The following is a 26,778-nucleotide window of genomic DNA, read 5'->3' on the forward strand; positions in this document are numbered from 1 at the left end:
CTGGCGAGTATGTAGTGAGACGATTTAAAGACTTGAATGTAGGTTACCGTGTGATCTGCATTTTATTAACTGCCTCACTTTTTTCCGGCATCTATGTGTGACATGACATAGCAGTCGTCTCTCTCTCTCCTGAACTAGAGCTAGCCCTAAGTACATCCGAGGTTTTAAAGATGGATATGGAGCGGAGTGTGCCTAAAGTGGAATCAGTCAAGTGCTTCTTGAAGACGTGGGTCTTTGGTACATGTCTAAGACCGCAAGGAACTCTGCTGTACAGGCAACTACATTATCATAGTAAGGTTGCATCTCAAACTGAATATGGCAAACCAGGAAATCCAAACTAACCAATATTATTCCAAAAACATTTATTGAGGTTTCCATTTAAAAAAAGAATACATCAGAAAAACATTAACAGTGTAAAATAAAATGAACTATTGATGATGAAAAAAATACATCCCTGCTCTCTTACATCAGCACTTTTTAAACAGTAGCACCTTTTGTCTGAAAACATCAATAACAAAAGGAAAATATATATCTCACAAATAAGGGTGAAAACTATATCAAAGTTGAACTGTGATTGCTTGGAAACTGTATCAATAAATAAAGGCAACAAAAATGTTTCTGAAAAAGGAGGCACACACCAGATCTGTCTTAAATGCATTTCAAAAAATGCCTGAGTTCTAATTACATACGTTATAATGACAACATAAGGCACAGTCTCCATAGGCTCTTTCAGTCTGTTCAAGGTCAAACTGATGGTCTCCCTAATCTCTCGTATTACACACTAACCGTCCTGGATCCTGTGACTAAAGCAAATGACAGCAAGCGGCACGCTCCTCTCAAGATCAACTCAGGGGTCCACGAAGGAGACAGCAATGTACCTTGTGCCCGCCGTGGTACGGAGACCTTCGTGGTAGTGGGTAAGGCGGCCTGGGTGCATCAACGCCCAGCCTTGCTTGGTAGCTTGTACGGAGCAGTTGTACCTAAGGAACCGACTGCCACCACCCTGGATACGGGGGCAGATGAGGAGGCACAACAATGAATTAAAAACCTCTGATGACAATTGCACCCTGCAGCATGCACATTTCATTGCACTGACTAATCAAAAGCTATTCAACACTTCTATGGCCACGGACTTGGCCCTGACTGACCATGGAGTGGTGTGAACACATTATGCGGTCTTTAAATTCTATGGCAGAAAAATAATAGCTTTAATTTACTGCTCTTGTGGTAAAATGAGCTTTTATGTTCATTACAAGCTAGCAAATCGGACCAGTGACATACAAAACATCACTGCTCACATAGGTGGACGCTGCTTTAAAGAATTGTGATTTTATCACTACATTATGACGATGTAACCTTGTGCTGGGCACATGGGGCATGTAAGTAGAGAGCAAACCTTTTTTTGCAAGATTGATGCACTTGGGTCAGATTAATAATATTGTTACTGATATGAATAATCTGTCAGTTTAGCCTTCAGTCTTTCAGCCACAAAACTGCAAGGGATGTTAAAGGATCCAGGCAGGAATCGAAGGGGGGGGGGGGGGGGGGGGGGGGGTGGGGGGGGGGGGGGGAGGTCAAGTCCGCAGTGACCGCCGACCTTCACCCAGAGGCCGTCACTCACCTGGAAGTCCACCCCCACTTGATTGAGAGCGACATTAATAGTAAAAGTGGATGCATCATGATGCGGCCTCAAGAGCGGCTGCTCGTCAGGCTTGTACCGGACTACGAAGGCCAAATCAAACTGGGCCTGCAACGGAAGAATACAAACGGAGACAGACACTCAAGATGGCCACCTCAGGTAGTGGGCATTCGCCACAGAGACAGGGCAGCCCAATAGACCCCCCCCCCCCCCCCCCAAGTGTGCCTCCAGGGGCAAAAAAGAAAGCCCCTCTCCCTCTATTGAGATCACATCTGCCAGAGCATCCCTACATGTTCTGCTGCAGGCAAAAGGTGGGCAGTTCCACCTTTGAGTCGAGTCAGGTCCTGCCCATTTACCTCAAGATCCACGTCCCTGCTAGGAAGAGCCATGTTAACAGTAAAATGGAGGCGTCGTGATGTGGTCTGAGTAGGGGGGCTGCTCACCAGGCTTGTGCCGCACTAAAGCGTTAAAGTAGGAGGCACACCGGTGGGAGAAGAGATGGGAGTCGTATAGAAACGCAGCTCGCGTTGTTGGGGTTTAAATACAAACCTCCGAGCTATGGATCTCTTGGCAGCAATTCAGGCTGTTCATGTGACCTTTGTGACCCTTGTGTTCCGTGTGTGGTTAATTTCAAGACTCAGTAATAAGTGGTTAAGTGAGCGCTTAATTGCCTTAATTGCCTATGTACTTTTTTAAAATAGAAAACCCATTACGAACAGTGCATTGAATGCAGGTTATTCAAATCATCATCCCAACACTTTTCACACAAGACCTCAAACATGTCAGAAATACAAATATGCCATGGTAAAGACAGGCACAAGTAATTAGACCTTACCCTTGTGTAGTACCCTGGAAACATTTTCTCTGTGACAGGCGCAACATACTCCAAGAGGAACTTGTGCCACTCTTTTTGAAAATTGATCTGATTCATGTGAATATCAATTGTTGGAACATTCTCATAGCCTCCCTGGATCCTAGTGTCCTAGAAGACAAGCACGAGAAACACATTCAAAAGAATGTATGGAAATTACGTGCCGATCTGCAGATACAACTGGTTTACTGCTTGTGGTTTGACAAAATATTGTTAACATCTTCATAAGATAAACAGCCCTAAGAATAAAAATAAAAGAATCAAATATCAGCAAATTTTCCAGTATCAGAAAAATCCCTCTAAAGATCTCATGCTGGTCACGCACTTGCTGCTGGGTAAATACGACCTAAAGACATACCACATTTCCTCCTCCTGACCACTGGCCATAGTTCTCCATTTCTTCAATGAGGTGTCTGCAGGCCACTTCAGTGAAAATTGGGAACCAATATACGTCCGGGCATGGCTGTATGGATAGAAAAAAAAGAGGGGAAAAAAGAATTTTAATAAAAAGTAACCTCAGCTGGAAAGGTCTTAAGGAAGACATGATTTGGACAATGATTCTGAAGACAAATTTAATAAACATCCGTTCACTCGCCTGTGTACAACCGTTACTTACGTTTTGCACTACATCATCCTTCATAATTTTTGAATAATTTTCATGAATGTATCGCTCTTCCCAGTCCTGTAACTCAAGCAATAGGGAACGGGTTTACAGTGAAATTAGAGGCGGCAACGTTTATGTCAACTAGAATGTCTGGTGAGCCCTCGTACCACTGGGTTTTCAAAGATCTGCCAAAGATCATTGTGCAGGTGTTTCGTCTGGTAGTTTTCTGTGTTTAGGACTCGGCCAAAGTTGTACATGTTCGTTACGTACATGAAGACTCCCTTAAAGAAAAAAAGCATAATCAGTTAAAGCACAAATCAGCACAGTAGCCCTACCCCTGGGATTTAGGATCAAACCCCAGCTGTACTTCGTCATTCTGAGAAACAAGCTATACATTCAAGAAAAGGCAACAAAGAGAATTCATTGAGGTATTTTGGTAAAATGGTTAAAATAATTCCACTGACCTGGTCTCGCACTTTTGAGCAGAAGGCCATATCTGGGTCAAGGGTCGGAGACTGGAAGAGATCAGCAGCCTTCAGCTCGCTCCTTAGAACATCTGCCCTCACCAGGTACACCAGTGACACATACGGAACATTCCAGATACCACTGGGGAGGGCATGCAATAAAACGATTCGCACTGCATGTCTGGCTCAGTCCAAACTATATCAAATATCTAGTGTCAACCATTACATTTAAAGTGAGGTTTTAAAAAACAAATAATTCAGAACAAATCATCGCGCTGACTGCTCTGGCCAAAGAATTTCAGTACACACGTTTCTGCTTATTCCTCAAAAAAAAACAAAAAACAGATTCAAACAAGCCGGTTCAAATAGTCTGAAATGTGGCTTACACTCTGCGTCCCTGAACAATGTCCACATAGTCCTCCGACCTGGCGTAGTACCCGTCGGCGCTGAGGGCACCCCAGAAGTTGGTCCACAGGCGGCCCGGCTTGTTCATCATCGGCGCTATGAACATCCTGCAGAGGGGTGGGAACGGTGGTTCCAAGCGAAAACAGAGGACCCGACTTACTGCGTGTAGCTGGCTAGTGGATCAAAGCGGGTGTGTGCATTCAGTCCAAATTCCCACCACTTTCCACTTTTATACAACAATATCAAAATTGCACACGACACCAATGAAAAACGGCATCAGTTCTTTCAGGTTGTTTTGAAGTGTCTCTCCAACCCAAACATTCACTCAGAAGGTCTAAGGATAACAGCGGTTCCACCAGCTCACCTGAAACCGAACGAAAGTGTCTCACTCACTTATTATGTTCTATGAGTATCTTAAGGGTGTCTTCATTCTTCAGAACCACTTCCACGTCCACACTGAAGAAGTATTCACAGTCAACGTCAGCCCGACACATATCACTGCCAGAGGAAAAAAACCCAAAGACGATTCACCTTCACATTCCAAGCTCCTGTAGTCCAGTCAAACTAAGACAAGGTGCAGAAAATCGGACACAGGAAGCAGATTTGGGGAACGTGACGTGAATGTATACCTCACTCTCAGGAAAAATGAATGCGGTTTTAACTCACAAGCCCATGTTCCGGGAGGTCACGGGATCTACTCCATCATCTGGACCGATCAGCTTCACAGCCTGGTACTCTGCATCGTGATCCTCAAGAAACGAGCGGACATGCTGATCGTGATGGGGCTCCTGGAGAAAGGAGTGAAAGTACATTCTTATAGAAGCTGGGCCCTGTTAAGATATGCAAGGCCTTCTCACTGTCTCTGAATGCAAGAAGGTCAAGTTTGAATCCAGTATACAATTAGTAAAGTTTAAAAGATAACAGGCATTACAAGTAGAACTTAGCATACTTTATCCATGTATTTCTGTATTATCTTTTAAAAGGTGCCAGGGAAGATATTGTGACAAATCCTTCTAAATTACAAGTGGAGTAGTGTGTCTTATTGGTAAAAGGCATTATTGCACAGGCCAAATAAATTTAATCATGAACAACAAACATGATCATGTTCATCAAAATATACAGCTCTCAGAAAACAACGCCGAGATTCTCAGGAAACAGCGACGCCTTTTTTACGTCTGAAACTGACACGGTGTTAAACAGACAATCCTCCCTGTTGTTCGCGAGTCCAATGAGAGCAGACACCAGGCATAAGCCACCCAGTGGGCTCCTCCAGATTCCCACATTTCCCTCAAAAATGAAGTACCATCAAGAAAAAAACGTGGACCGTTGGTGCCGTCTTTTGCATAGCAAAGCACCAAAACGGGACCGACTACGGAACCTTGACTAACCGGTAAACACCTTTGCTTTTTCGCTGCAGTGATTAACGTAACCAGCAGGAGATGTTGCAGCACTAGCCGAGAACCCGCCCTGAACCTGCGGGCCGCGTCGTCTCACCTGGTTGTAAATGAAGAGGCTGAGGCGGCTTTTGGGGTAGCGGAGCTGGAGCAGGCGCTCAAAGAACACTGTCACGAAGGGGGTGGGCTGCTGAATGAAGATGCCCATCACCACCGGCGGGTACTCGCTCTCCTACAGGACCCGAGAGGAACATCACGCTCAGCGTCGTGCCGCCATCCGCCTCCTCGAACCGCCCGCCCGCCCACCCCGAGCAGCAGTGAGGTTTCGTTGTGTGAAAGCATGCAACCAAATCTTCATATAAATCACTTTTAACATGCAAAATCTGGAATACAAATATTCAAGTGTATGATATTGTTCCACGGTCTTGTCGAACTGTATACAGTACGTAATAACTATACACAATTAGAGTTGAAATACATTAATAAGGGACAGATGTTCAAGAATACTTTCCCTTAAACACTCAGATAGGAAAAAAGAAAACAATACATATGTAAACAAACCTTCTTATGTATTGCTTGCACAGCAGCAAGCATTTAAAACCCAAACTCAGTACAAGTGGATGAAAATCAAAAGATTAGCTGTTAGTCACAAGGAGTAAATGAACCATCCACCTTGAGTCCCGACAGGGGCCTCAGGTCCTCATTGCAAACCGTGCAGCCAGTCTCGAACGTCCACACCTTCGGGATGTAGTTCCCGAGGTAATTTATCTGAAGCTACAAAAAAAAAAAAAAGAAAAAAAAGAAAGGGAGAGCAGGCAACAGCAGTTAAGGACGCGTCATCTTGCTGGGCATTGTGAAGGTGTGCAAAAACAAGTAGCCATCTACCTTGGTGGGCCCGTTGCCGTGGACTATGACAGGCAGCGTGTCGTACATCACGTTTCTGGCCCGCACCCTTCCATCCTCAAACTTTAACACAACTTCATCTGTTCATAAAAGACGCACCCACACGTGAGGTCAGTGCTCTTGTCTGTATCTAGTGATCTGGACATCTTTATACTCTGCTGTAATCTCCAGAGCTCTGTGTTTTTAAGGGAACCTAGAACGTCTGTATTTCCACTGGGACACAGAGAGAAAGCCCCTTTTGTGCTATACTGGTTCCTTCACAATTTTACACCGATCTGAACATAAGATCCCTTTTATGTGCCTAGCAATCTGACCAGTAATACAACACCAGTACCATTTGTACTGCCAGGAAGAACATACAATGTAAAAAAGACATAGAAGTGCTCCCAACCTGCTGTTTACAAGTTGAAATAGAGTCTTATTTGACTTAATGGCAACACTGACCCGGCATTGACTCCTCAGTAAACACTAGGGTTCACAAACAGCAGTGGTAATCAACACAAGGATTAACAGTAACCTGCTAGATTAAACAACGCATTTTTTGGCGCTTTGTCAATCTGGAGCGGAGCCAGATGTCTGCAATGGTAATAAAATGCAGCTCCTTTAGTGTGAGGGAGCTCTCTTCTTGAGAAGAGCGCTCTAGCACTTAGCTGCCGGCTCTGTGCGGCTCCCGGCCCAAATGCGGAGGGTAGCAGCCCCCGTCTCCCTCCACCGGCCTACGTGTGCACAGGCACATCCTACAGCTGACTCTCACATTCCACTCCCAAGGCAACGAACAAACGAAGGCTTTAGTGCTGGCTTCAGAAAGGCTCCAACAGTCCCTGCCCTCTGGCCCACTCCCACACAGGAAGGGGGGGAGGGGGGGAGGGGGGTGTCTACTCCACTTGAGAAGAGATGAGCCGAGCTGCATCCCATGCAAAAGTAATCATCTGTTTAGTCCCTTATGTTGCCATCAACGCACACTAAACCTAAAGGCTCATTAAAGAGGAAGTTTAAAAACAGCCAAGCTGTTTTTCCCCCCAGCGCCATAGGGATCACTACAGGGTGTTGTTATATAGGGCACTGCCTCTACACTTGTGCTGCAATTTGGAGTTCCCAGAATAAAGCAGCGATTACTGGTTTAAAATGCTGATGTCAGTATCTTTGGCTCACTCAAGGCAGGGCTCTGCAGAGAACCCCTGCCATGTCTCCACTGTATAGAACGGGCTACAAAGTAAAAACTGAAAGCAACACACTCACCAAGAGCCCCATGGAGGTTCTGGAACATTCTGCATTTGCTGTCCAGGGTTATGTTTATAGATTTCTACAGAGAAAACGACAGGGGCGTAGGCCTCAGGACACAGCACAAATGCCGTAAAACGCTAGCTTCGAGAACGCGGGTTTGCGAGAAGAGCATAGTCATATCACGAAGCAAGCACCAAAAAGCTTTCCCTTTGGACAACATGGGTAACACATAAGGGGCATGAAGAACGCTCACTCGTTTCTCCGGGTCGATGTAGAGCTTGGTATAATAGAGCTGGTCACTGTCATCGTCTTTTCCTGACCAATCAGAGACCATCTCTCTGAGGTTAGAGGCATAGCCAATGTAGCCTGGACAAAGAAAAACAAGCCCAGATGAGACAATGGTAGGGCTAATGACTCGGACTTCTGGTCTCTGCTGCATTCCACTTCCCACATCCGATTTAATAATCAGCTATAAAATGTGGAGGGAACTAATGTCTAGGTGGATGTGCTCAGCATTAAAAGACAAGAAACTGGGTAGAATGTTCCACAGCTGCTGGTTCCTCACATCACATCAAAACTACGTAGCAAAGTCTCGGTCGTTCCAAACATGCGCGGGACCCCGAGACAGGGGGTGTGTGTAAGGAAAGAAAATGGGTGTTTTGTCTGTATAGCTAATTAATACCACATATCATTATTCACATTACGCATACTCCCTCCTTAAAACTCGCCATTCTGCCCAGATAATGACAAATGCAATGGTATGTCATGGAACTGCTCCCTTGCCACTTAATTATGCTGCACAGAAAAATATTATTTTTTCACACTCTAATGTACAACTACTAGGCCTTTACTGCAAGTTTTCCCAAAACAGACACTTTTCAGATTAGGTGTTTCCTTCAGCAAATGCAAAGCAGGCCTTGGACAAAATGTTCAGATGTGTGCAAATCCACATTAGCAAGGTTTTGAGTGCTCATTTTCCTCCTATACATCAGTACCTTGCACCCATAAACCGAGACAGTTTTTTTTAAAAAATACTAATATAGTGCTTTAATCTGAGCTATAAACCAAATGAACCCATGGCTGCAAAACTCTATGGACCGGTTAATTTGGGTCAGTGGAAATATTACTGTCACAAAGTCAATAACCTCGCTAATGATGCTTCCTGTTTCAGTAGTGAAAGGAGCACATGCCTCCAGCTCCAAGGAACCGCTTCCCCTCCCTGACGTGTGGGTGCTTGTCTTCCAGATGGCGGTCAGGCCAGATGAGGGTCTCAGAGGAGAAGACCACCTTGTGTCTGGCCTGCTGGAACTTCTTCAGCAGCTCTTTTGGACCCGACGAGAAGACGACGTCATAACTGCGGGCATGCGAAAGAAAGACGGACGGGTCTTACTAGGAAAGCACCTGCTCACAGCTTTAACACGCACGGCTACGTGTTTCAGTTGGATGGCAGCCAGCGAGGAGCAGCTACCTGTCTATGAATAGGATGATCTTGTCTTCCTCCTTCACATCGTCCAGGGCGGACTTCAGCAGACGGACTTTCTGCCCGCCACCTGGGGCAGACAGGTAACTCCCACCATTCCATTTCTCACCTCTCCCAAGAACCTGCAATAAAAAAAACAAACAAAAACAATAAACAAACAAACATTTAGAGTCATCCAGCTGTATAAAAGCAAACAAGAGCCGTCACAGAACTAAACTAATGAAATAGCACACTGATGTATGAAAGATGGTGAAGCTCAAGAACTGTGCACTCGTCAAACAGTATGCCAGTTTGTGTAATTAAATGAGGTATGATGGTTTCTATACCTTAACTGTGTAATTAAATTGCTTTGCAGATCTCATAAATCGCTTAAATCCATCAGTTTCTTTTGTAGCTACAGTCAATACAAGGAGTTTTCCTGTCAAGAAGAGAAGAAACAGAAACGACATTAAAGTAATGCGATGATCTTTTTTGAAAAACCGCCTTGTATACGTAAGAATCTATATGAATAGATTCATATTTGTATTTGCAAATATTATTCTGACACCACACAGTATACTCTACTTTTAACAGCAGTTATCATCATCACTACTACTACCTACAAGAAAAGACATGGTTTGTTCATGCCATCCTGGGATCTTAAATTGACGTTATATAGCAAGCCGTTCAGCCTACGTGTCTCCAACGCAGTGCATAATTGGGACATCTCACATTCCGCTTTCTTATTTGGAGCAGTGTCATTCGCACCAGTAGCAGAGGCCCGACACACAGAGCAGTAGGAGCAGGAGTAACACGAGTAGCCAGTTCTTTGGCAAGGCGCATTTATTCCGCAACCTGCTTTTGTTACTTTTTCAGCTGTTTTCATACTTCTCAAGCGGAAACACCACACTGAAGGAAAACGCGCATTTTGTTATAATGTAAAAACTATCGTGGCAGCGTTCATTTAACACTGGGATATAGTTTATAATTATCTGAATGCTCTCAATAAACAAACGTAGACTGAGCAACCGTTAAAAGGAAAACGTAGCCTAATTCGCGGCGCAAAAAAAAAGGTTATAATAGAGACAAAACGATTCAACAGCGAGTACTTTCGGCCGTTTAAAATGTTCAGGAAACGGCCTAACCGTGCATAGGCCTGCTACCACTAGCCAAACTCTCATCTGAAGGGTCTGTGTCTGCCCTGGGCTGCAGGTCCACGTCAGCGGCGTGGAAACGCCGAGATTCTTCCACGGCGAAGCTCAGCTTTTAGGTTTGCAAATTCTGTCGTCGTAGCATAAAACTCGGGTCACCCGAGACTTAGTATTTCATCAAAAAAAAAACAAACAAAAAACCTTGATGCGATTTTGATGCAGCATGGGCTATGTAAAGCAATTCGAAGAGTTGAATAAATCTCTGCCTTACCTTCGGGAATAGGCCCCTTCGGTTCACAGTATAGAGGCGAAAATGCATTGAAACACAAAAACGCAAAGGAAAGCGTTAGTGTTTCGGTTCTCATCTTAGTTCGCTTCTCTGCTACTGGAGAATGCGTGGATCGGGAATGGTGACGGTCTTGCGCGTAAAAGTTATCCAAAGTTATAGGCTACACCCCCTGTAACCAGTTACCACACACTTCCTCCCCTTACCCTGCGACTGCCCAGTCACTGCACTCGCAATACAAAGAGTTGGAAAAGAACGGTTTTGGGCTCTACACTTGTGACAGGGGATTAAAATGACAGGCTACTTCTCTAAAACCACCAAAGTAATTGCTGTGTGGACGCATTTGTAAAGCAGCCTTTTGTGTACTGCTGTGGGCCAAATTAAAAATGCCATTGATATGCGCCAGTTTATTGTCTAAGAGAAAATCGTCATTTCGTAGATGAATTGTGGAAGGCTGCATTTGCTCTATTCTACTACAGCAAGTTTTACAGATATGCTAAAGCTCAGAAAGTCCGCCTGTACCTACAGTAGACTCCCGGAGGCGCTACTGCACTGTTTTATTTATCTATAACATCTTTGACTGTGTCATAGCATCATATTTAGGATATTCGCAAGGACAAGTGCTAAAAATTAAATTAGCTGGTAATTTAATTTGAGTTAATTGTCGTATTTGATTTTAAAACCTACACACACTGAATCCACGAGGCACTAGTTAAATGAAGGCTCAATAAATTGTGTAGTTGAGCATTTAAAATAAAACTTGAACAGCCATCATAGGTTCTTCATTATTTTCAAAAGTAGGCGTAGACATATGCTAATTTACAAGGGACTTAAAAGAAATTACTACAATACCGCTGCACTTACAATAACATGGTCTCAAAGACCAGTGGAGAAGCAGACTAGGCTGATCTGAGAACAGGGCTTGCGTCATGACGCTTCACGACGTCCTTTGCTTTCAGCCACGACACTTCCGATTTACATACAGCCTGCTTTACGGCAATTTCTGCAAACCAGAAATGTCAACTTAGGAGGTTGACAACTAGCCAGCTTCACTCGATCATTCACGGATTTAAACCAGGGGAGAAACTGAATGAATCCTGGAGATCCCAAGGACCGAGAACGCATTGCGGAAGTCAACGGACAGCACCGTTGAAATCGTAAGAAAGTCGAGTGAATCTTGAATAGCCAGCGTTAGCTAGCTGGCTAGCTGCCCAGCTGCCCGCCTCAGTAAGGCAATGGCAGTCAGCTGACTGGCGAACCAGCTTGGAAAGTTACGAGTGCGAAACGCGCTGAATATTATCGTAGTTAAAGTGAGGATCTCTCTTTTACCATGGGTGAAGTTTCAGGACATTCCAAAGCTGGATAAATAATGAATCCCTTTGCTAGCTAGGGAGTTGAGGAATAATGTGTGTTGTCTAACTTGGCGTTAGAAACTAACGTCAAACCTCGGGGCGTCAGTACTAGTAGCTGCGTAGAATGGTAAGTTGCACCTTATATTTGCTTCAGTTTTAGTGTTCATTCAAAAGGTGTTGAGTCAGGGCTTACAAGATTAGCGACCTGGTTAATATTTACATTTTTAAAATTTCTTGCCACTCCGGTCTGTTGCTCTCAGGAAGTCATTTAATGACCCGTTTAGATTTCGATCTTTTATTGGTTGGATCACCTCTGAAGTAGAAAGGAATTGGGCTGGATAGATCAAGGCGCATCAAGTGCAAAACAAAAGCCATGTGGCTTCAGCAGAGATTAAAGGGACTTCCTGGTTTGCTGTCAAGCAGCTGGGCCCGACGTGTTTTGGTTGGCTTTCTTCTTTTCCTTATTTTTTACTGGTACTTAAGCTCAGACGGAGTTCTGAGGTTGGTGAGTATGTTCAGAGAGGATGGAGGAGCTACTGGATTCTGCCTTCAGACTGATGTTAACAGATGGACGGCACTGGTGGATCGTGGAGAGGGACTTATTGCCACATCTCAGATGGAAGGATCAGTACCGTTTGTTACAGGTAACGGACACATGTTGGTCGATGTGGATTCTAATAAGCTCTGGGTAACCTCAAGCTCACAGCCAGGTTCTGCCCCAGTGCACCAGACAGAATATTCACCCATAGTACGGTGGCAAATAGCAGGGAAGCAATCTGAGGCCCAGGCTAAGATGCTGTGGTACCGGAAAGGCTCTGTGGTCTCCTCTCGGTGCATCCTGGTGGGCACTTCGAAGTCGTCCCGAGACTGTGTGGTCGTGCGTGAGGAATACATAGCTCACCGTAGCAGGCCGAACGTCTACCTTCAGAGGGTCCACATAAGCAACCCAACAGACAAAGCTGCCTTATTCGAGGTGTCCATGGAGTCGCCGTCTTTCAGGAATGTCGCGGAGAAGGTGGAGGACCGGGACTTCGTGCTGTCCATGGGGAAGGTGCTCACAGAGAAGAAGGACACCGTACTGGTGGTGGTGGCCTCGAAAAGGTTGAGCCCACGCTTCCAGGTTCCCTCCAAGTCGGAGCACACAGAGAACATAGTGAGCGTGATTCACACTTCCGAGCCCATCGACCTCTCCAAGATGGATGACACGTATGGCAAGCTCCGTGAGGCCATCAAGAAGGAGATGGCAGAGGTGCTACAAGCCAACATGGAAGATTTGGTACAGGAGCACCAACAGGCGTGGATGGATCTTTTCATATCGGGCAAGTCCACCAAATGCTGACGTTATTGCTGTCAAACATTTTACTAACATCTTCAGTCTAAATAGTTTAAAGCAAATGGTGTAATGCATTTTTACACAAGATAATATAAAAACTAAGTGGAATCACTGTCCTGCTGATCAATCTGTGTTATCTTTTAGGTGTGGAGATTATTAAAATCACTGATGCCCACACTCCTTCCAGTCGCACGGTCAACACAACCCTCTACTACATCCTCTCTGCCTCTGCCGCGCCTCTGCTGGACCCTGGCGTGCCTGCGGAGGTGCGGGAGCGACTGGAGTCAAGCCTGAGCTACGCTGACCACTGCTTCAGCGGCCATGCCACCATGCACGCCGAGAACCTGTGGCCCGGGCGTGTGAGCAGCACGGCGCAGATCCTGCAGCTGGTCAACCTGTGGACGCTGACGCTGCAGAAGCGCGGCTGCAAGGCGCTGGTGGCGGCAGGCGCGCACGGCCTCATACAGGGCACCGTACTGAGCTTCGGCGGCCTGCAGTTCACCGAGCACCACCTGCAGTTCCAGGCTGACCCGGATGTGCTGCACAACAGCTACTCGCTGCGCGGCATCCGCTACAACGCCGACGCCATCAGCCTGGCCGTGCTCCAGGACGCCGAGGGCAAGCCCTTCCTGCACGTATCGGTCAAGCCGCAGGAGACGCCCGTCAAGCTGTACGCGTGCGAGGCTGGCTGCACCAACGAGCCCGTGGAGCTGACGTCGGAGGCGCGCGGACACACCTTCCCAGTGCTGGTGACGCAGCCCATCACACCGCTGCTGTACATCGCCACGGACCTCACGCACCTGCAGGACCTGCGGCACACGCTGCACGTCAAGGCCATCCTGGCACATGAGGACCACATGGCCAAGCAGTACCCAGGCCTGCCCTTCCTCTTCTGGTTCAGCGTGGCCTCGCTCATCACTCTCTTCCACCTCTTCCTCTTCAAGCTCATCTACAACGAGTACTGCGGCCCCGGCGCCAAGCCGCTCTTCAGGAGCAAGGTATAGACCAGAGGGAACGCCAGTCGACTCTTGGGTGGTGACTAGTGGTGTCAAGTCCCCCCCGCCCCCCACCTTTCACTCTGTTTCAGTCGCTAATTCTCAAATTCTGCTTCCAGAGACATTTGCACCTCTGGAAACATCAAAGTGATGATTGGTTTTGCTAATCGAACGTACAATTTACCAAAATTTTGCTTATGCAAAATTCTCTATAATCATCAGCCTGGGTGGTTCCTGACGTGAACTTTTTGCTAACTGGAAGCACGAGTGTCATTGCGTTGGCTCTCGATGGTCTTGCTCAAGTTTTCCTTTTCATCTTTCCTCTATTCTCATTGATGCAATTAGAAATTAATTGAGTCATAAAGTAATTAAATATTTATTTTTTTATGCAAACACTGGTGTTCTCAGTTTGCAGAATAACTAGTTGCAAATGAGTCTTGTTGCACAAATTTCTTGAATGTAATTTCCCTCTTGATTTGAAACAAAGACTTGCTTGTCCTTTTTCTCAAGTCCACTATGCGTATTACAGTTCATGGAAAAGTACAATGTAAATGAGTCCTTTCATCGAGTGGTGAGCAGCACGGACCACTGCAGTTTAATTGTCAAGAAATTTGTGCATAAACTCTTCACTTGTGCCTTCAAACCTTTCTTCTTCGGAGTGGGAATACTGGGTTCTTGGTTCTGTGCAGTTCTCCTTTCTCCATCATCTTTATTTTCCTGTTTGTTTACACGTTAATCATTTCAAAGCAGTTGTTTTTACCACCTTCATTTATTTTCAAGTCTGAAAGTAGAAAATGAGGTGATATGTATTGAGAAGCGCCACACAGAGGTCACTACAGGTGACATTATGATCTCTATGTATAAGACGGTCCCTTAATCATAAGAGATCGTAAAGACAGTGGTTTGCAAATCAGTTTTTCCCACTCATCACAGTGAATAGCATTTGAAGTCTTTGAATAGCATTTTTAATACTTGGTCCAATGGGCCGAATGCAATGTAGCTAAATATTCAACCAGATGTTCTACATCATTATTTATAAATGACTGACGTGTCTGATGTGTCTGTCAAAAAAAAAAAATACTACTTTCATAATTCATGAATTACAGAATTCTGTAAATACCTAAATAGTAATGACTGTCATTTAGTACTCTGTACATCTTTAGATTTCATTTAAAGTGTGTGCTCCATCAAACCAAGCCAAGTATTTCATTATTCACAGGTGGTACAAACTAATTGAACAAAAAAAAACACCCTTCAGTTTGTTGTTCATAAATGTGAATGGGTCCCATCGATTGCACCATGTGGACGTGTTCAGTATCGCGGAGGTGGAAATTCAGGGTGGAGGTGTCTTCTTTTGTTGTTTCTTTCTTTTTAAGAGATTGCTTCAGTGTCAGCTTTGAAAACCTCGCGTGCAGAGTCCTTTTGTGGTGTTTGTTGGACTTTTGATTTGGTGTGTTTTTATATTGACTCACTATGATTAAATTAACGAATCTGTGATGATGGTCTTCTTCCTTGACGTCTCCTCGGAGATGCGTGGCAAGACAATGATTTAATCTCGTGTTGACGTCACATAGTGTGGATGTTATTAACTAGGTCTGGGCGGTATATTTTGCACAGGATATCACGAATCAGCATTCTTGCAGTGATGTAAGTATTACCCATCCAGTGAAGTACTAGTATGAACATTTTATTGATTTTGTCATTTATTATCTTAAATCGTAAAAAATACAGTTACATTTGAAAATATATTGTTAAAGTGAACTCTTAAACCATCACAGCAGTAATGTGTGAAGCCGACAAATTTAGTGTCTGAGTGAGAAATGACCATATCCCATAACTGTTGTGTTACACAACTGCATAAATATCATGCAGACCCGTATCATGATTTAAATCATAACATTTGCCTCATTTTTGTCTATATCGCCCAGCCTTGTTAACACGATTAAACATTATTATTTTAATAGAATCCTTTAATGCTGATACCTATGTTGTACCAACACTCACTGGTCATTGCATTATATGCAAACTCATGTGTTGAGGTAAAATGACAAACTAAACTAAAAAAAAACAAAACATTTTTGCTGTACAATGTACCTGTTCATCACTGGTTAGTTCTGACCATAGCTGATTGGTCCATCACTCAAATATTATCCATTCTCAACACAGCAGTGACACTAATATGCCAGTGGCACAGTTGCAGGTGTTGCACACTCATGAGTGCTGTGGAGTCAGTGTGTCACTGCTGGGTTTAGAGTGATCTGCCACTCCAAACAGTCAGTTCAGTGGCCAAGAACCGATCACTGGGGGGTCGTTGGAGGATGGCTAATATAAATGTCTGAATGTACAAGACAACAGATGGTCTATAATTTCTAACAGCGTACCAACCAGGGGATTTTCAATACATTTTTCTAATAAAGTTTAAATACCTGAATATATCAGAATAAACTTGAGCCTGTAATGTATAGGAAATCTGGGATTCAGATCTTGTCTGATACCTTCTTGTTGACTATGTGTCTCCAGCATGATGATGGCCTCTGACCTCCGAGAGATGACGCGTCGGACAATGGAGCGGATCAGATCATCACCGTGCCCATTATTCACTAAGTTATTGAATACTTACTATTACTGAACTATATCCATAGTTTATATATGCAATAATTTATTGCACATGATGCTAAAACAACATATTTAGTTTGCATTGCAGTGTACAATGAGTAACGTTACAAAAATGTAACCTTTAGACAGGGCTTTGTACAGAGATATTTACCTTTCACGATGCTGGAAAAAAACCTAAAGGAAGTCTTGTTAATTTACATCATCAAGTTTTTAGATGTAAGAGAAAAGCAATAATTTCATAAATAAGGACAAGTGAAGTGAGCATAATTTCTGGCTCGAAGAAAAAGGTGCTTGCTGCTAGAATGTTTGTCAGACATTTGTCTGAAATTCTGTTCTGAGATTATGTAAACCAGAGGGAATTAGGTATTATATTCCAGTTATCATTTATTTCCTAGTCATTAACATTTTGCTAATGACTAGCAAATAAAGTGAAACATTTTTCGTTTGAGGTGCAGGATGTCCTACTAAGAAACTGCACAAGGTTCCTTAGCCTGTTATGTTGGAGAATGAGTTTCTGTCACAGAAATGTCTTTGCCAGTTGGTAACTCGAGACAAAATACAACATTGCTTCATATTATGAAGACAAACAGCTGTGGGGAGAGAGAGAGACAGACACAGACAGACAAACAGACTGATTTTCGCAAATGAGACTGGAATTGTGGTGTAAAAGTGTAAACTTGAGTTTAAAGATCATGTTAAGTGTGTGGCAGCTTGTTTTCTAAGGTCACGCGATCAGTTACGTGACACTGCGGCCAAAAACAGCGGGATTTCCACACAGAGAAGAATCTAAATTCGGCTTTATTCCGAAGCAGACTGGTGTTACTGGGAGAGGATAATGATGGTGGAAGTGTGGTTTCTTTTAAGAGGGAGCGGGCGTTTTGGGTTGGGGAGAGAAGTCTGCTCAGCGCGTGTTAATGCAGGGTAATGTATGTGTATAGTATGGTTGTAAGGACGGCAGCAGTAGCGAGGGCAAATCTGATTTAGGGATTATGATAAAATTAAAAAATATTATTAGTGTCTTACGTAGATGTTGGACGCTGACTTTTAGTTGGATAATTTACGGGTAACCTTTATTGAAAAGCTTTTTTTTTTTTTTTTTTTTTTTTTTTTTTGCAACTTTAAACAATTAATATAGGTGAATAAAGCGTTATTCCTCCCGTTCTTCCTGTATTTCTTCAATGTATTTGCAGTATTCTGCAAAAGTGAAGATTAATGCTGTAGGGTTTTTCCCCCAGTATCAAAAGATGCCAGGCTTCTCATCAGCCAATTGTTGATGAAAAGAAAACAATTATACGTATACGTATCATTTAAACGTAAAAAGATGAGTCTAGTAACGAAATAGGTAAATAAAAGATATTTATCGCCAAAAACGGCGTGTTTTGACGTAAAAGCTGCGTGTGTTACCTGTAAAGCGATCTTGGGTTCCTTGAAATGTGCTATATAAATCTAACTTCATTCATTCATTTTAGGCGGATGGTGAACTCACTTGATATTTTACTGAGCTCGCCGGGGCTTCTGTGATCTCGTTGATTTCTAATCGCCATAAGCATATTTTCTTAGGCTACTTCTTACATTGATTTCCACCACCCATCATGAACGACTATTATGTTCCTAATGTTCCTAAAAGCAATTTCAGTAGTGTTGTAAGATCAGAACGTTTCGAACACTGAGTGTTAGGCTAAGAATGAGACCTTAATACAAGATATATACGATCTTAAAACAAGTTAAATATAATTCCAGTGTATTACATTATGCCCAAATTAAAACATAACTGAGGCCTAATGCAAATCTGGAAAAAAATAAAACAAAATAAAACAAACAAAAAAAGTCACAAAATATGTTTACCGGTGGGTACAATATATTCTTAGGAACTCGTCATTCGGCTCAACATGCAATCCGAACCCGGACTGTGTAATTACCAACCCTGCGTCACAGATTGCATTCTGTCATGCCCAGCCAAGCCGACGAACGTGGCTGCGTGAATGTACGAAATGAAGACATATTTTACAAAACAATAACGACAAAAAAACAACTATTAACTATTAAGTTCTATTAACGCGGAGGTGGATACATTGCATAAACAACTTGCAGTCGATTCATGTAACATAGGATCTCATGTCATCCCTGGAACACATGAAGAAGGACTGTTTCGCCTCTGGGACCTTGTCATCGACCTCTTTAAAAGGCACTTTAACTAAAATCCACAGCAGAAAACATAAGCCTCGAAAAAGATTTTTACCCAAAGGCCAAGAAGAGACGGAAGGGGAATGTGATATTTGCAGGTAACAGATTGAACCTTGACTTAAATACAAAACGTGCAACAGTTCAAATAATTGTGTAAAAAATCTCCTAAAACATCTCTGTTGATGGTTTTCAACCATTTCCTCTCATTTTCATGTTTTTTCACATAGTTCATGCTAACCAGTAATCTATGGCAACTGATGAATTAATATTGATGAATTAATATTGATTGATTAATATTGGAGCCTAGCTATATATGCTTTGGCCGTATTTTAAATAACATTGTATAATCATGTGTCATTTATACTTTTCTTTACTACAGCGATGCTATATTTTCTGTGAAGCCTGATGTCATTGCTTCAACCTGACATGTCTATAATTTCCTTTCTTCACAGTGTCTCTCTGCCTGGTTGTGGCCAAAGCAATCGCACAGTTCACAGGATCCTGGTTGCCTGCGTGGTGTCCTTCCTGGCTCTGTTCTGTGCTGTGGCCATGGACTTCAGCTTCAGCCTGTCTCGGTGGCAGGCCGCTCAGAGCTGCGCGAGCCAGCTGGTCTCGTGCAGGACTCGTGCTGTGCTCCAACTCACTGCCGAGCTTCAGGCGGCCAGAAACGCCTGCCTGGAGGGAGGGAGTGCTCATGGTGAGCTCAAGGTGGTCACGGGCTGCCCATCTGATGTCCTGTCGCTGGTCAGTAGCCACTGCTCGGGGACAGAAACAGACAGACTGGGGCGGCCATGTGGCGCAGAGCTCTTCGAGTTTTGTCGGAAGCTTTGGTCCGATATTTCGGAGTTCGGCAATATGACGTGGAGAGATGAGCACAGGGGAGGCAATGGGACCCCTGTTTTCACTCTGGTGATCGAAAAGATATTAGTCTCATCAGGTGTCAAAGATGTGGACATTGGGCTTCTGAAGCACAGTCCAGACTGGGCGGACGTGCTCGCCCTGAAACTTCTCATTACATTCCAGGAACTGAACTATCAATGGATGTTGGGTGCTGGTGGACCAGAATTCCAGCAGGAATGGTCACAAACAGTGGCTGCTCTGTCAGTCCTCCAGAACATGTCCGAGAGCTTCCAGAGCTGCTGGAGAGAGAACGCTGATCTCCACCAAACCATCCCGAAAGACCTCCGCTTCCTCCTCTTCATCTACAGGCCTGGCTCCTTTCCAGAAGGATCCTCCACACTCATTCACTCCCTGGCCAGTGTGCGGCACTGTTTCCTGACCAAGGCCACGGCCACCCTGGCCCTGAAGTGGCGGGACGTCTCCTCGGGCGTCAGCCTGAAGGTGTGCCTGCTCACCATCACCTGCGTCATCTACCCCGTGGTGCTGCTCTCCTTCAAGCAGATGACGGAGTGGATCCAGGGCTATGCGCACAACCTCCGGGAGAAGACGGAGGACCTGAAAACCCAGAGGCGCCTGGCCGAGGATCTCCTCCACCAGATGCTGCCCAAGACTGTGGCCAAGCAGCTCCGCAAAAAACAACACGTAGATGCCGAGAGCTACGAGAGTGTAAGAGCTCTCCTGGAAAATAATTATGCAGTATTTGGGCTAAACTCAGTGCTAACCTATGCTGCAAACTATAGTGAGAACATTGTGAAGCAATGAACTGGATTGGAGTTCAACTAGACTGCATGTGCTTTTTTCACATAACATCTAGGAAACAGGGCTAGTCCTTGGGAAAGGGGTCAGTGCTATTCCTCTGCCTTTAACAAATCAAATCAGTGTTCGCAAACGAGTCCATATTCATTAGATATGTTGGCAAGATTGTAGTATACAGAAGCAACACATGCTCCCATTTTGTTTGTTCTTATTGTTGCAGTAATTGCCTGTAATTATGGTATTCCATATTCATTAGGAGATAAAACAGCTTATGAGGGACACGGGCGAAATTGGGTGTCTCTCATGGAGGGTTGATTTTGCAGAAGATGTCCATTTTCATTTCACTCTCTGTTATACCATGCATGGTCTTTACCTAGATAGTCTATGCACTCAGTAATGCAAATATATATTGATAACTGTAGGGTGACATTTAGGGTTCACGCTTTTATTCCCATCTTGTGTAGCTTAGACTTTTGCAGGAACAGAGAGCCAGAGAGATGGGAGCTTTAATTTGGTCAATGTAACACAGAAACGAAAGCATTTAATTTCAGCTAAATGCAGCATTATGAATGCTCTTTTATCCTGTACTTACGTACTTACGTATGACTGATTCATTTGTGCATACGTTCATTTAAGACTGATTTGATTGTCCGCATTGTCACAGTGCGGCTGTATGTTGATTTGCGCTTGTATAGAATGTATGCGACGGTTCTAGATGTTTTTTTCTAACACACAGGCTTCTTTCCAGGTGACCATTTTCTTCTCTGACATCGTGGGTTTCACTGCTATATCAGCTTCCTGCACTCCACTGCAAGTGGTTGAGATGCTAAACAACCTCTACATGTGCTTTGACACACGCATCGACTCCTACGACGTATACAAGGTAACTCGCGCAATCTGCAGCGTGAAACTTGTCATTCTGCTCACACCCCTCGTCACAAGCCAAGCTTAAGCAGATGGGCGGTGTCCGTTTCAAACGGCGGATGCTGCCGTGCTGTTGGGGAACAGGTGGAGACTATAGGTGACGCATACATGGTGGTGAGTGGACTTCCAGAGAGGAACGGGGACAGGCATGCAGACGAGATCGCCAAGATGTCCCTGGACCTGGTGGCGGCTGTGAGACAGGTGGCCATACCCCACATGCAAAGTAAACGCCTTCAGCTCAGAGCTGGCATACACACAGGTTTGTGGGACTTCGAGAAAGGAAGTCATGGGTTGTAACCTTACATGTTTTATCATTGTTTTGAATACATATCTAAGTGAAAGAAATGAGTTTCCGAACTGAATGACATTTAGGCAATGAATACAATATTATTTGCGTCTTCTGTCACATCAAAGCAATACACGTCTCATAGCGTATAAGACATGCAGGTGGTACATGTAAACTTACACTGATGTCAAGTAATCTAGATCACATAGCATATTCCTGATTCTTTCCTTAGATTTTGAGGGGCTTTGTTGTCTTTATGAGCATGTCGGGGAATATCTTGTAGCTTTTCTTTCGTGCCACAGGCCCATGTGTAGCCGGTATTGTGGGCTACAAGATGCCCAGGTACTGCCTGTTCGGAGACACTGTAAACACCGCCTCCAGAATGGAGTCCACCAGTCTGCGTACGTATACCTTCTGGAACAGCTTGTTTATTGTGAATATAGTTTTTATTATTAACAGTGACATAACAATGTGTTAGGTTACTGTTAATAATAACAGCAGTAACAAAAAAACACCAGACAACAAAAATACAAATTAAATTAAAAACACACCCCTCACAAAATCAGTAGTCTCCAGCTCCGTGTCCGTTGGCATGTCTTTTGAGTGATGCGGTCTGGCAGTGTTCTAGAAGACTTCTCTGATATGTGGCCCATAACATGCTCATCTCTTGACATTTTTCAAGAAGTAGATTTTTTTTTCTGCCAGATAACTGGTGAACCTCTGATGGTTATGAGATTTTAATGCTGCTTACTGCACTACATGTGAACCCACTGGGATTTCCCACTGATGTCGTGTCAGGACACATTTAATCAGCTTTAGTGTTTACTGCCGCCGTAGTGTTCATGAATATTTTCAGTCACTACATCACCATAGTGACAGACAGCCATTTCAGTCATGGCTGAATTGTTCTTCATTCACTCTTACTTTGGTACATCAAAGAGGTCTTGTTTTCCCCTTGCATAAAACCGTGTGCCCTTTTAACATGAGATAAATCATGAACCAGTCTGATATAGAGAGTGAAATTTTATGAATTGTTTAGTAATGACTGAAACTTATATGAAAGGTATGTAGTTACAATGTTTAGAGTTTAAGGGTTTACACCATTTGGTGAATCCATTTTAATGAAATAATGTTTATTATAAGAAAGAACCTAAAAAAGTGCACTGGCCATTGAAGGATGGTATCCTCTGGTTTATTGTAGCTCAGAAGATCCATACGAGCTCAGCAACATACCTGGCTCTGATGAAGGACAATGCATATGAGCTCCAACTAAGGGGAGAGATTGAGGTGAAGGTGAGAGTCATTTCTGCTATATGAGCTGGTCTGTATGGTGACTTTAAAGGTGTACGGTTGAGTTTTTGAACACTAGAGGGAGCCCTCCACCATGAAACTGCTCAGAATCTTCCTCTGGACTTACAGTACCATACCATATATGCTTTGAGTGGTATAGTTACATTAATTTTATTAATTTATTGAGCAAAAATATTTCATTAATATGAGAGTGATGAAATTAAGATATCTCCATAAATATCTCTTCACCTCTATTTCTCCCTCAATCATATTCAGGGCAAAGGAAAAATGAACACCTATTGGCTGATTGGTCACAAAAATTACAGTGTCCAGAACGACAGTCTGGTCTGCCACTGGAACCCCAACCTCTCCAGAAAGAAGAAGGCACTGATAGGGAGCAGCGTCTCCGTGGGCAATGTGAGTAAGCCTGTATAGGGATACCTGAGAATTCAGGCTTATAAAGGCTAATGAAGGACTTAGCACTTTGGGGTCAAGTCCGATCAGATGTGTTTGAGAAGAGTGTGTGCGTGAAGAAGAGAATTGCCTTTTGCACAGTGATGCTCAAAGGGAAGGTCAAAGGAACACAATTTCGTGAAGTTACTGATGTGTGTGGGCAATGCAGGGGAAGCATTATATTAGAAGTCATCAGACCTACTTTACTGGTTTGTGGAGGAGCTCACTGGCTGATTCGGTAGAAAGGCATTTACCGTGCCTAGCTAAAAACAACAAGCTACAGCACTCCTCAAGCTCTGTGCAAAGGCTGGAAAACAACTCTTCACTTTGGCCAAGCAGCCAAGATTCTCTAATGCAACATATGAATTTCTTTTCCCTTCGCGTGGATCTCGCAGTCTAGTGTGATGGTGCAGAGCGGAAGCACCACGCCGGTCCCTGCGGCCGAGCCTCGGCCCAGGCTGGAGGGCTTTGAGGGCACCGTGTGCGTGTCGGCCCAGGTGGAGAGCCAGCCGGATGGCTACGGAGCACCAGGTTCTGGGGTTAGCCCGTTGCAGGGTGAGGAGGGCGGCTTTGGCCCACACAGCCACGGAGAGGCGCTACTGCCAGGCCTGGTGCCACACTGCTAAACTGGAATGACTTAAAAAAAATACCCATGGCTTTTTCTATTGGATTTCTGAACATGGATCCATGAGGTAATGCCTCTTATGCATACACGTTCTGCTTGATGACTATTATAAACATATGACACATGAAAGGTGCTTCAGTCAGGAACGAGAATAGAGGCTCAAATGATTTGTTTGTTTTTTTGTTTTGTTTTCTAGGCATGCCCTCTATTTCTGGAATAACCAGAAGTATAGCAGGATCAGTGCCAAGCACAAAAGCACCAGCTATTATTGTGTTTCTACCTTGAATTGCCATACCCTCCGTTTTAAGCATTGCCATCAACTGAACTGCAGTAGCTCATCTCAAACTGACTGGGGGGAGAAAAAGCTCTTTATTTAGTCACGCGCAGTGAGTGAACATTATCCCAGGGAGCACACACCACAGTCATTGTGATGAATACGTAAGACACACTGGCTTCGAGCGTGGGCCACATACTGTAAATGTAAATGTGTAGGGAAAAAAAAGTTCAGTTTTAAAAGATCCGTGGCTTCACCAAGCTGGTGTTTCTGCTGGTAAGCCCAAACAGTGAATCATTTTGTCCTGGAGTGCATAGATCTAATTTAAAACTACAGTATACCTTTAGCCATTTTGCTTTGCTTCTAAGCTTTATGCTGCCTGTTGATTGGCTATGATGCTATTTTCGACTGTGCAATGAACATTGTTTCTTTTATCTATTAGCCACTGTGGGTGTGTTTATCCTGTTCTTTTATTTTTTCTAAATTAAGTGATTGTCATCCTTTCCATACATATAACAGAGCTAGTTCATCAAAATGGCCATTCGTTGTGTCTTTTGTTTAGAACCTTCTAGAAGACTTATTAAATGCGTAGAAACGACGCTCCTGCAGCTTTTGTGTCCTGCTTTGCTCGCCTGGGTCAGCTCTGCCTCGGTCGGCGTCATCGTACACCCCTCCACCCCCGACTTCACAGCCCACTAACTAAATGAGCTTCATTAGTGGGACTGGAATGCAATTCTATGGAGAAGGTCCCAGCCCTCAGAAGAAGGGGGATGTGGGAAAGGGAGCCCCGTAATAATACACCGCGAAAAGACTCAGGCACCGGCCCGGAAGGAGCCATTGTGCTCCTGTCAAATGAAGGCTGCCGTTAATTGCCCGGCTGAGGCACACTCCGCTCCCACTACCTCCAGCCATCCGAGCCAGGAGCGTGTAAGCGTGAGGGGGGATGTGAACTACTAGGGCGGGCGGGCGGTTACTGGGTGGGGGGTGGTCCATTAGCTAGCGCACATGGAGTAAAATGGAGTTATCATTAGCTCATCAGCAAAAGTCAAGTCATCTCACTGCCAGAAATATGATGAATGTGGTGTTTTTAAAATAGGGTTTCAGAGTAGTGCAAAAAAGTAACAAAATATATGATATTATATACTATAATATGTATGTATATATATGTGTGTGTGTGTGTGTGTGTGTGTGTGTATATATATAATAAACTATATGGTTTGGTTATAAATGAACCAAACCTGATTATGATTATGATGGTAACTAAAAGATAAAGTGCCTTCGAAAAATGGTTTGTTTGATTTTCTCCCCCAGAATTTTATATATATATATATATATATATATATATATATATATATATATATATATATATATATACATACATATATATATATACATACACACACACATACACACACACACACACACACACAAAATCATAATTCTATTTAGATTTTAGAATAACATTTAAAGTTTTTCCTTAATATCTACTTACAATATTTATGTGGCTTTATGTTCCAAAAACAGTCATAATTCATTATTATATGACCATTTTCCAACCTCTCTTTATCCCATAGAATTAAACAGGCTGTTAGTGCACCTTTAAGATGGATAGAAAATAAATGATCTCTGTTCTTATTGGTTGTCCTGTATTGTGCCTCATTTAAAAAGCACTCAAAGCTGATAACTGCAATGTAGGTGGGCAGGACAGAATAGGTGGAGATATGTTAATGGGTTGTTCCATGGCCTCAGAGAAACAGTCATTTCAAAGCAGGCTTTTTTTGCATCTTAGATCCCATCTATAGACTGCATGTACTTGTGGAGTGAACGGTGTGTTATGAAACTTTAACAATAATTATATATTATTTCAAAATTCTTTATGTCAGTAAAATAAGGGAAATTCGGTTTTCCACAATAGGGAACCTTTAACAGTAGATTGTTTATAGGTCTGTGCATCCATTCTCTGAACAGGTTCAATAAAAGCAAAGGCATCGTCTATGACTTCCTTAAGAAATCCACAGTTATGAAAATATTTACACATACCTATACTTTTCTGGAGGAAACCTTTATTCTCACTAACAGCCCACAAGACAGATAGTAACAGAAAATTAAAATGACATTCCCTCATTCAGAAGTAATTAATACGCTAAAATATTGTCCATTGATATTCTTTAAAGTTTTACTTAATAAAACCAAATAAATGTTAGCAGCTAACCGTCTCCGGTGTTACCATGGCCCACACTGGTATGCAGTTGGTTCTATCATTGTACACTAGGGGACAATGTTGGTTTAACCTTTGAGTGATTTCACATGCAAGAAAGAGCCTTCAAAGACTGAGTGTGAAGGAGAAATTAAATATGAGGACACATTTGGCTTAGAAAAGACCTCAGATC

General features: G+C 43.5%; 3 protein-coding genes across 5 annotated transcripts; 2 read left to right on the forward strand and 1 right to left on the reverse strand.

The window, feature by feature from the left end:
• Window positions 1-412: 412 nt before the first annotated feature.
• Window positions 413-10,576, reverse strand: plod1a (procollagen-lysine, 2-oxoglutarate 5-dioxygenase 1a). Its single transcript, XM_035536062.1, has 19 exons — window positions 10,386-10,576; window positions 9,311-9,402; window positions 8,973-9,106; window positions 8,695-8,858; window positions 7,758-7,870; window positions 7,520-7,583; window positions 6,263-6,360; window positions 6,050-6,151; window positions 5,478-5,609; window positions 4,650-4,771; window positions 4,377-4,481; window positions 3,965-4,090; window positions 3,579-3,720; window positions 3,282-3,395; window positions 3,127-3,192; window positions 2,869-2,973; window positions 2,475-2,621; window positions 1,622-1,747; window positions 413-1,003 (listed from the first exon to the last, which is right to left on the reverse strand). Exons 1-19 carry the CDS (start codon window positions 10,477-10,479, stop codon window positions 848-850), a joined length of 2,202 nt encoding a protein of 733 aa, XP_035391955.1. The 5' UTR covers window positions 10,480-10,576; the 3' UTR covers window positions 413-847.
• Window positions 10,577-11,319: 743 nt separating this feature from the next.
• Window positions 11,320-17,754, forward strand: kiaa2013 (KIAA2013 ortholog). Its single transcript, XM_027011277.2, has 3 exons — window positions 11,320-13,071; window positions 13,230-14,083; window positions 16,601-17,754. The coding sequence occupies exons 1-3, from the start codon at window positions 12,126-12,128 to the stop codon at window positions 16,616-16,618; spliced, it is 1,818 nt and encodes a 605-aa protein (XP_026867078.2). The 5' UTR covers window positions 11,320-12,125; the 3' UTR covers window positions 16,619-17,754.
• Window positions 17,755-18,661: 907 nt separating this feature from the next.
• On the forward strand, window positions 18,662-24,987 carry LOC113578202. Of its 3 annotated transcripts, XR_003410713.2 has the most exons (9): window positions 18,662-18,978; window positions 19,333-20,446; window positions 21,285-21,419; window positions 21,545-21,719; window positions 22,049-22,147; window positions 22,948-23,039; window positions 23,313-23,453; window positions 23,885-24,181; window positions 24,311-24,987. XR_003410713.2 is itself a non-coding variant. In XM_027011320.2 (8 exons), the coding sequence occupies exons 1-8, from the start codon at window positions 18,812-18,814 to the stop codon at window positions 24,113-24,115; spliced, it is 2,154 nt and encodes a 717-aa protein (XP_026867121.2). In that variant the 5' UTR covers window positions 18,662-18,811; the 3' UTR covers window positions 24,116-24,987. The 3 variants fall into 3 exon arrangements, 2 of the variants coding, with proteins under 2 accessions (XP_026867121.2, XP_026867122.2); XM_027011320.2 differs by having other exon boundaries at window positions 23,885-24,987; XM_027011321.2 differs by lacking the exons at window positions 23,885-24,181; window positions 24,311-24,987 and having other exon boundaries at window positions 22,030-22,147; window positions 23,313-23,400.
• The last annotated feature ends 1,791 nt before the right edge of the window (window positions 24,988-26,778 follow it).

This window comes from Electrophorus electricus, chromosome 18 (genome assembly GCF_013358815.1).
Source record: "Electrophorus electricus isolate fEleEle1 chromosome 18, fEleEle1.pri, whole genome shotgun sequence".
Lineage (NCBI taxonomy): Eukaryota > Metazoa > Chordata > Actinopteri > Gymnotiformes > Gymnotidae > Electrophorus > Electrophorus electricus.

Excerpts from the sequence above, each read along its gene's own strand:
- plod1a (XM_035536062.1), bottom strand. The coding sequence starts at position 10,479 with ATGAGAACCGAAACACTAACGCTTTCCTTTGCGTTTTTGTGTTTCAAT. Across the intron at positions 7,584-7,757 it reads ACATCGACCCGGAGAAACGA|AAATCTATAAACATAACCCT; the intron begins GTGAGCGTTCTT and ends TTTTCTCTGTAG. Across the intron at positions 4,482-4,649 it reads ACCTCCCGGAACATGGGCTT|TGATATGTGTCGGGCTGACG; the intron begins GTGAGTTAAAAC and ends TTCCTCTGGCAG.
- kiaa2013 (XM_027011277.2), top strand. The coding sequence starts at position 12,126 with ATGTGGCTTCAGCAGAGATTAAAGGGACTTCCTGGTTTGCTGTCAAGC. Across the intron at positions 13,072-13,229 it reads GATGGATCTTTTCATATCGG|GTGTGGAGATTATTAAAATC; the intron begins GCAAGTCCACCA and ends GTTATCTTTTAG.
- LOC113578202 (XM_027011320.2), top strand. The coding sequence starts at position 18,812 with ATGTCATCCCTGGAACACATGAAGAAGGACTGTTTCGCCTCTGGGACC. Across the intron at positions 23,040-23,312 it reads GGGGAGAGATTGAGGTGAAG|GGCAAAGGAAAAATGAACAC; the intron begins GTGAGAGTCATT and ends AATCATATTCAG. Across the intron at positions 23,454-23,884 it reads GCAGCGTCTCCGTGGGCAAT|TCTAGTGTGATGGTGCAGAG; the intron begins GTGAGTAAGCCT and ends TGGATCTCGCAG.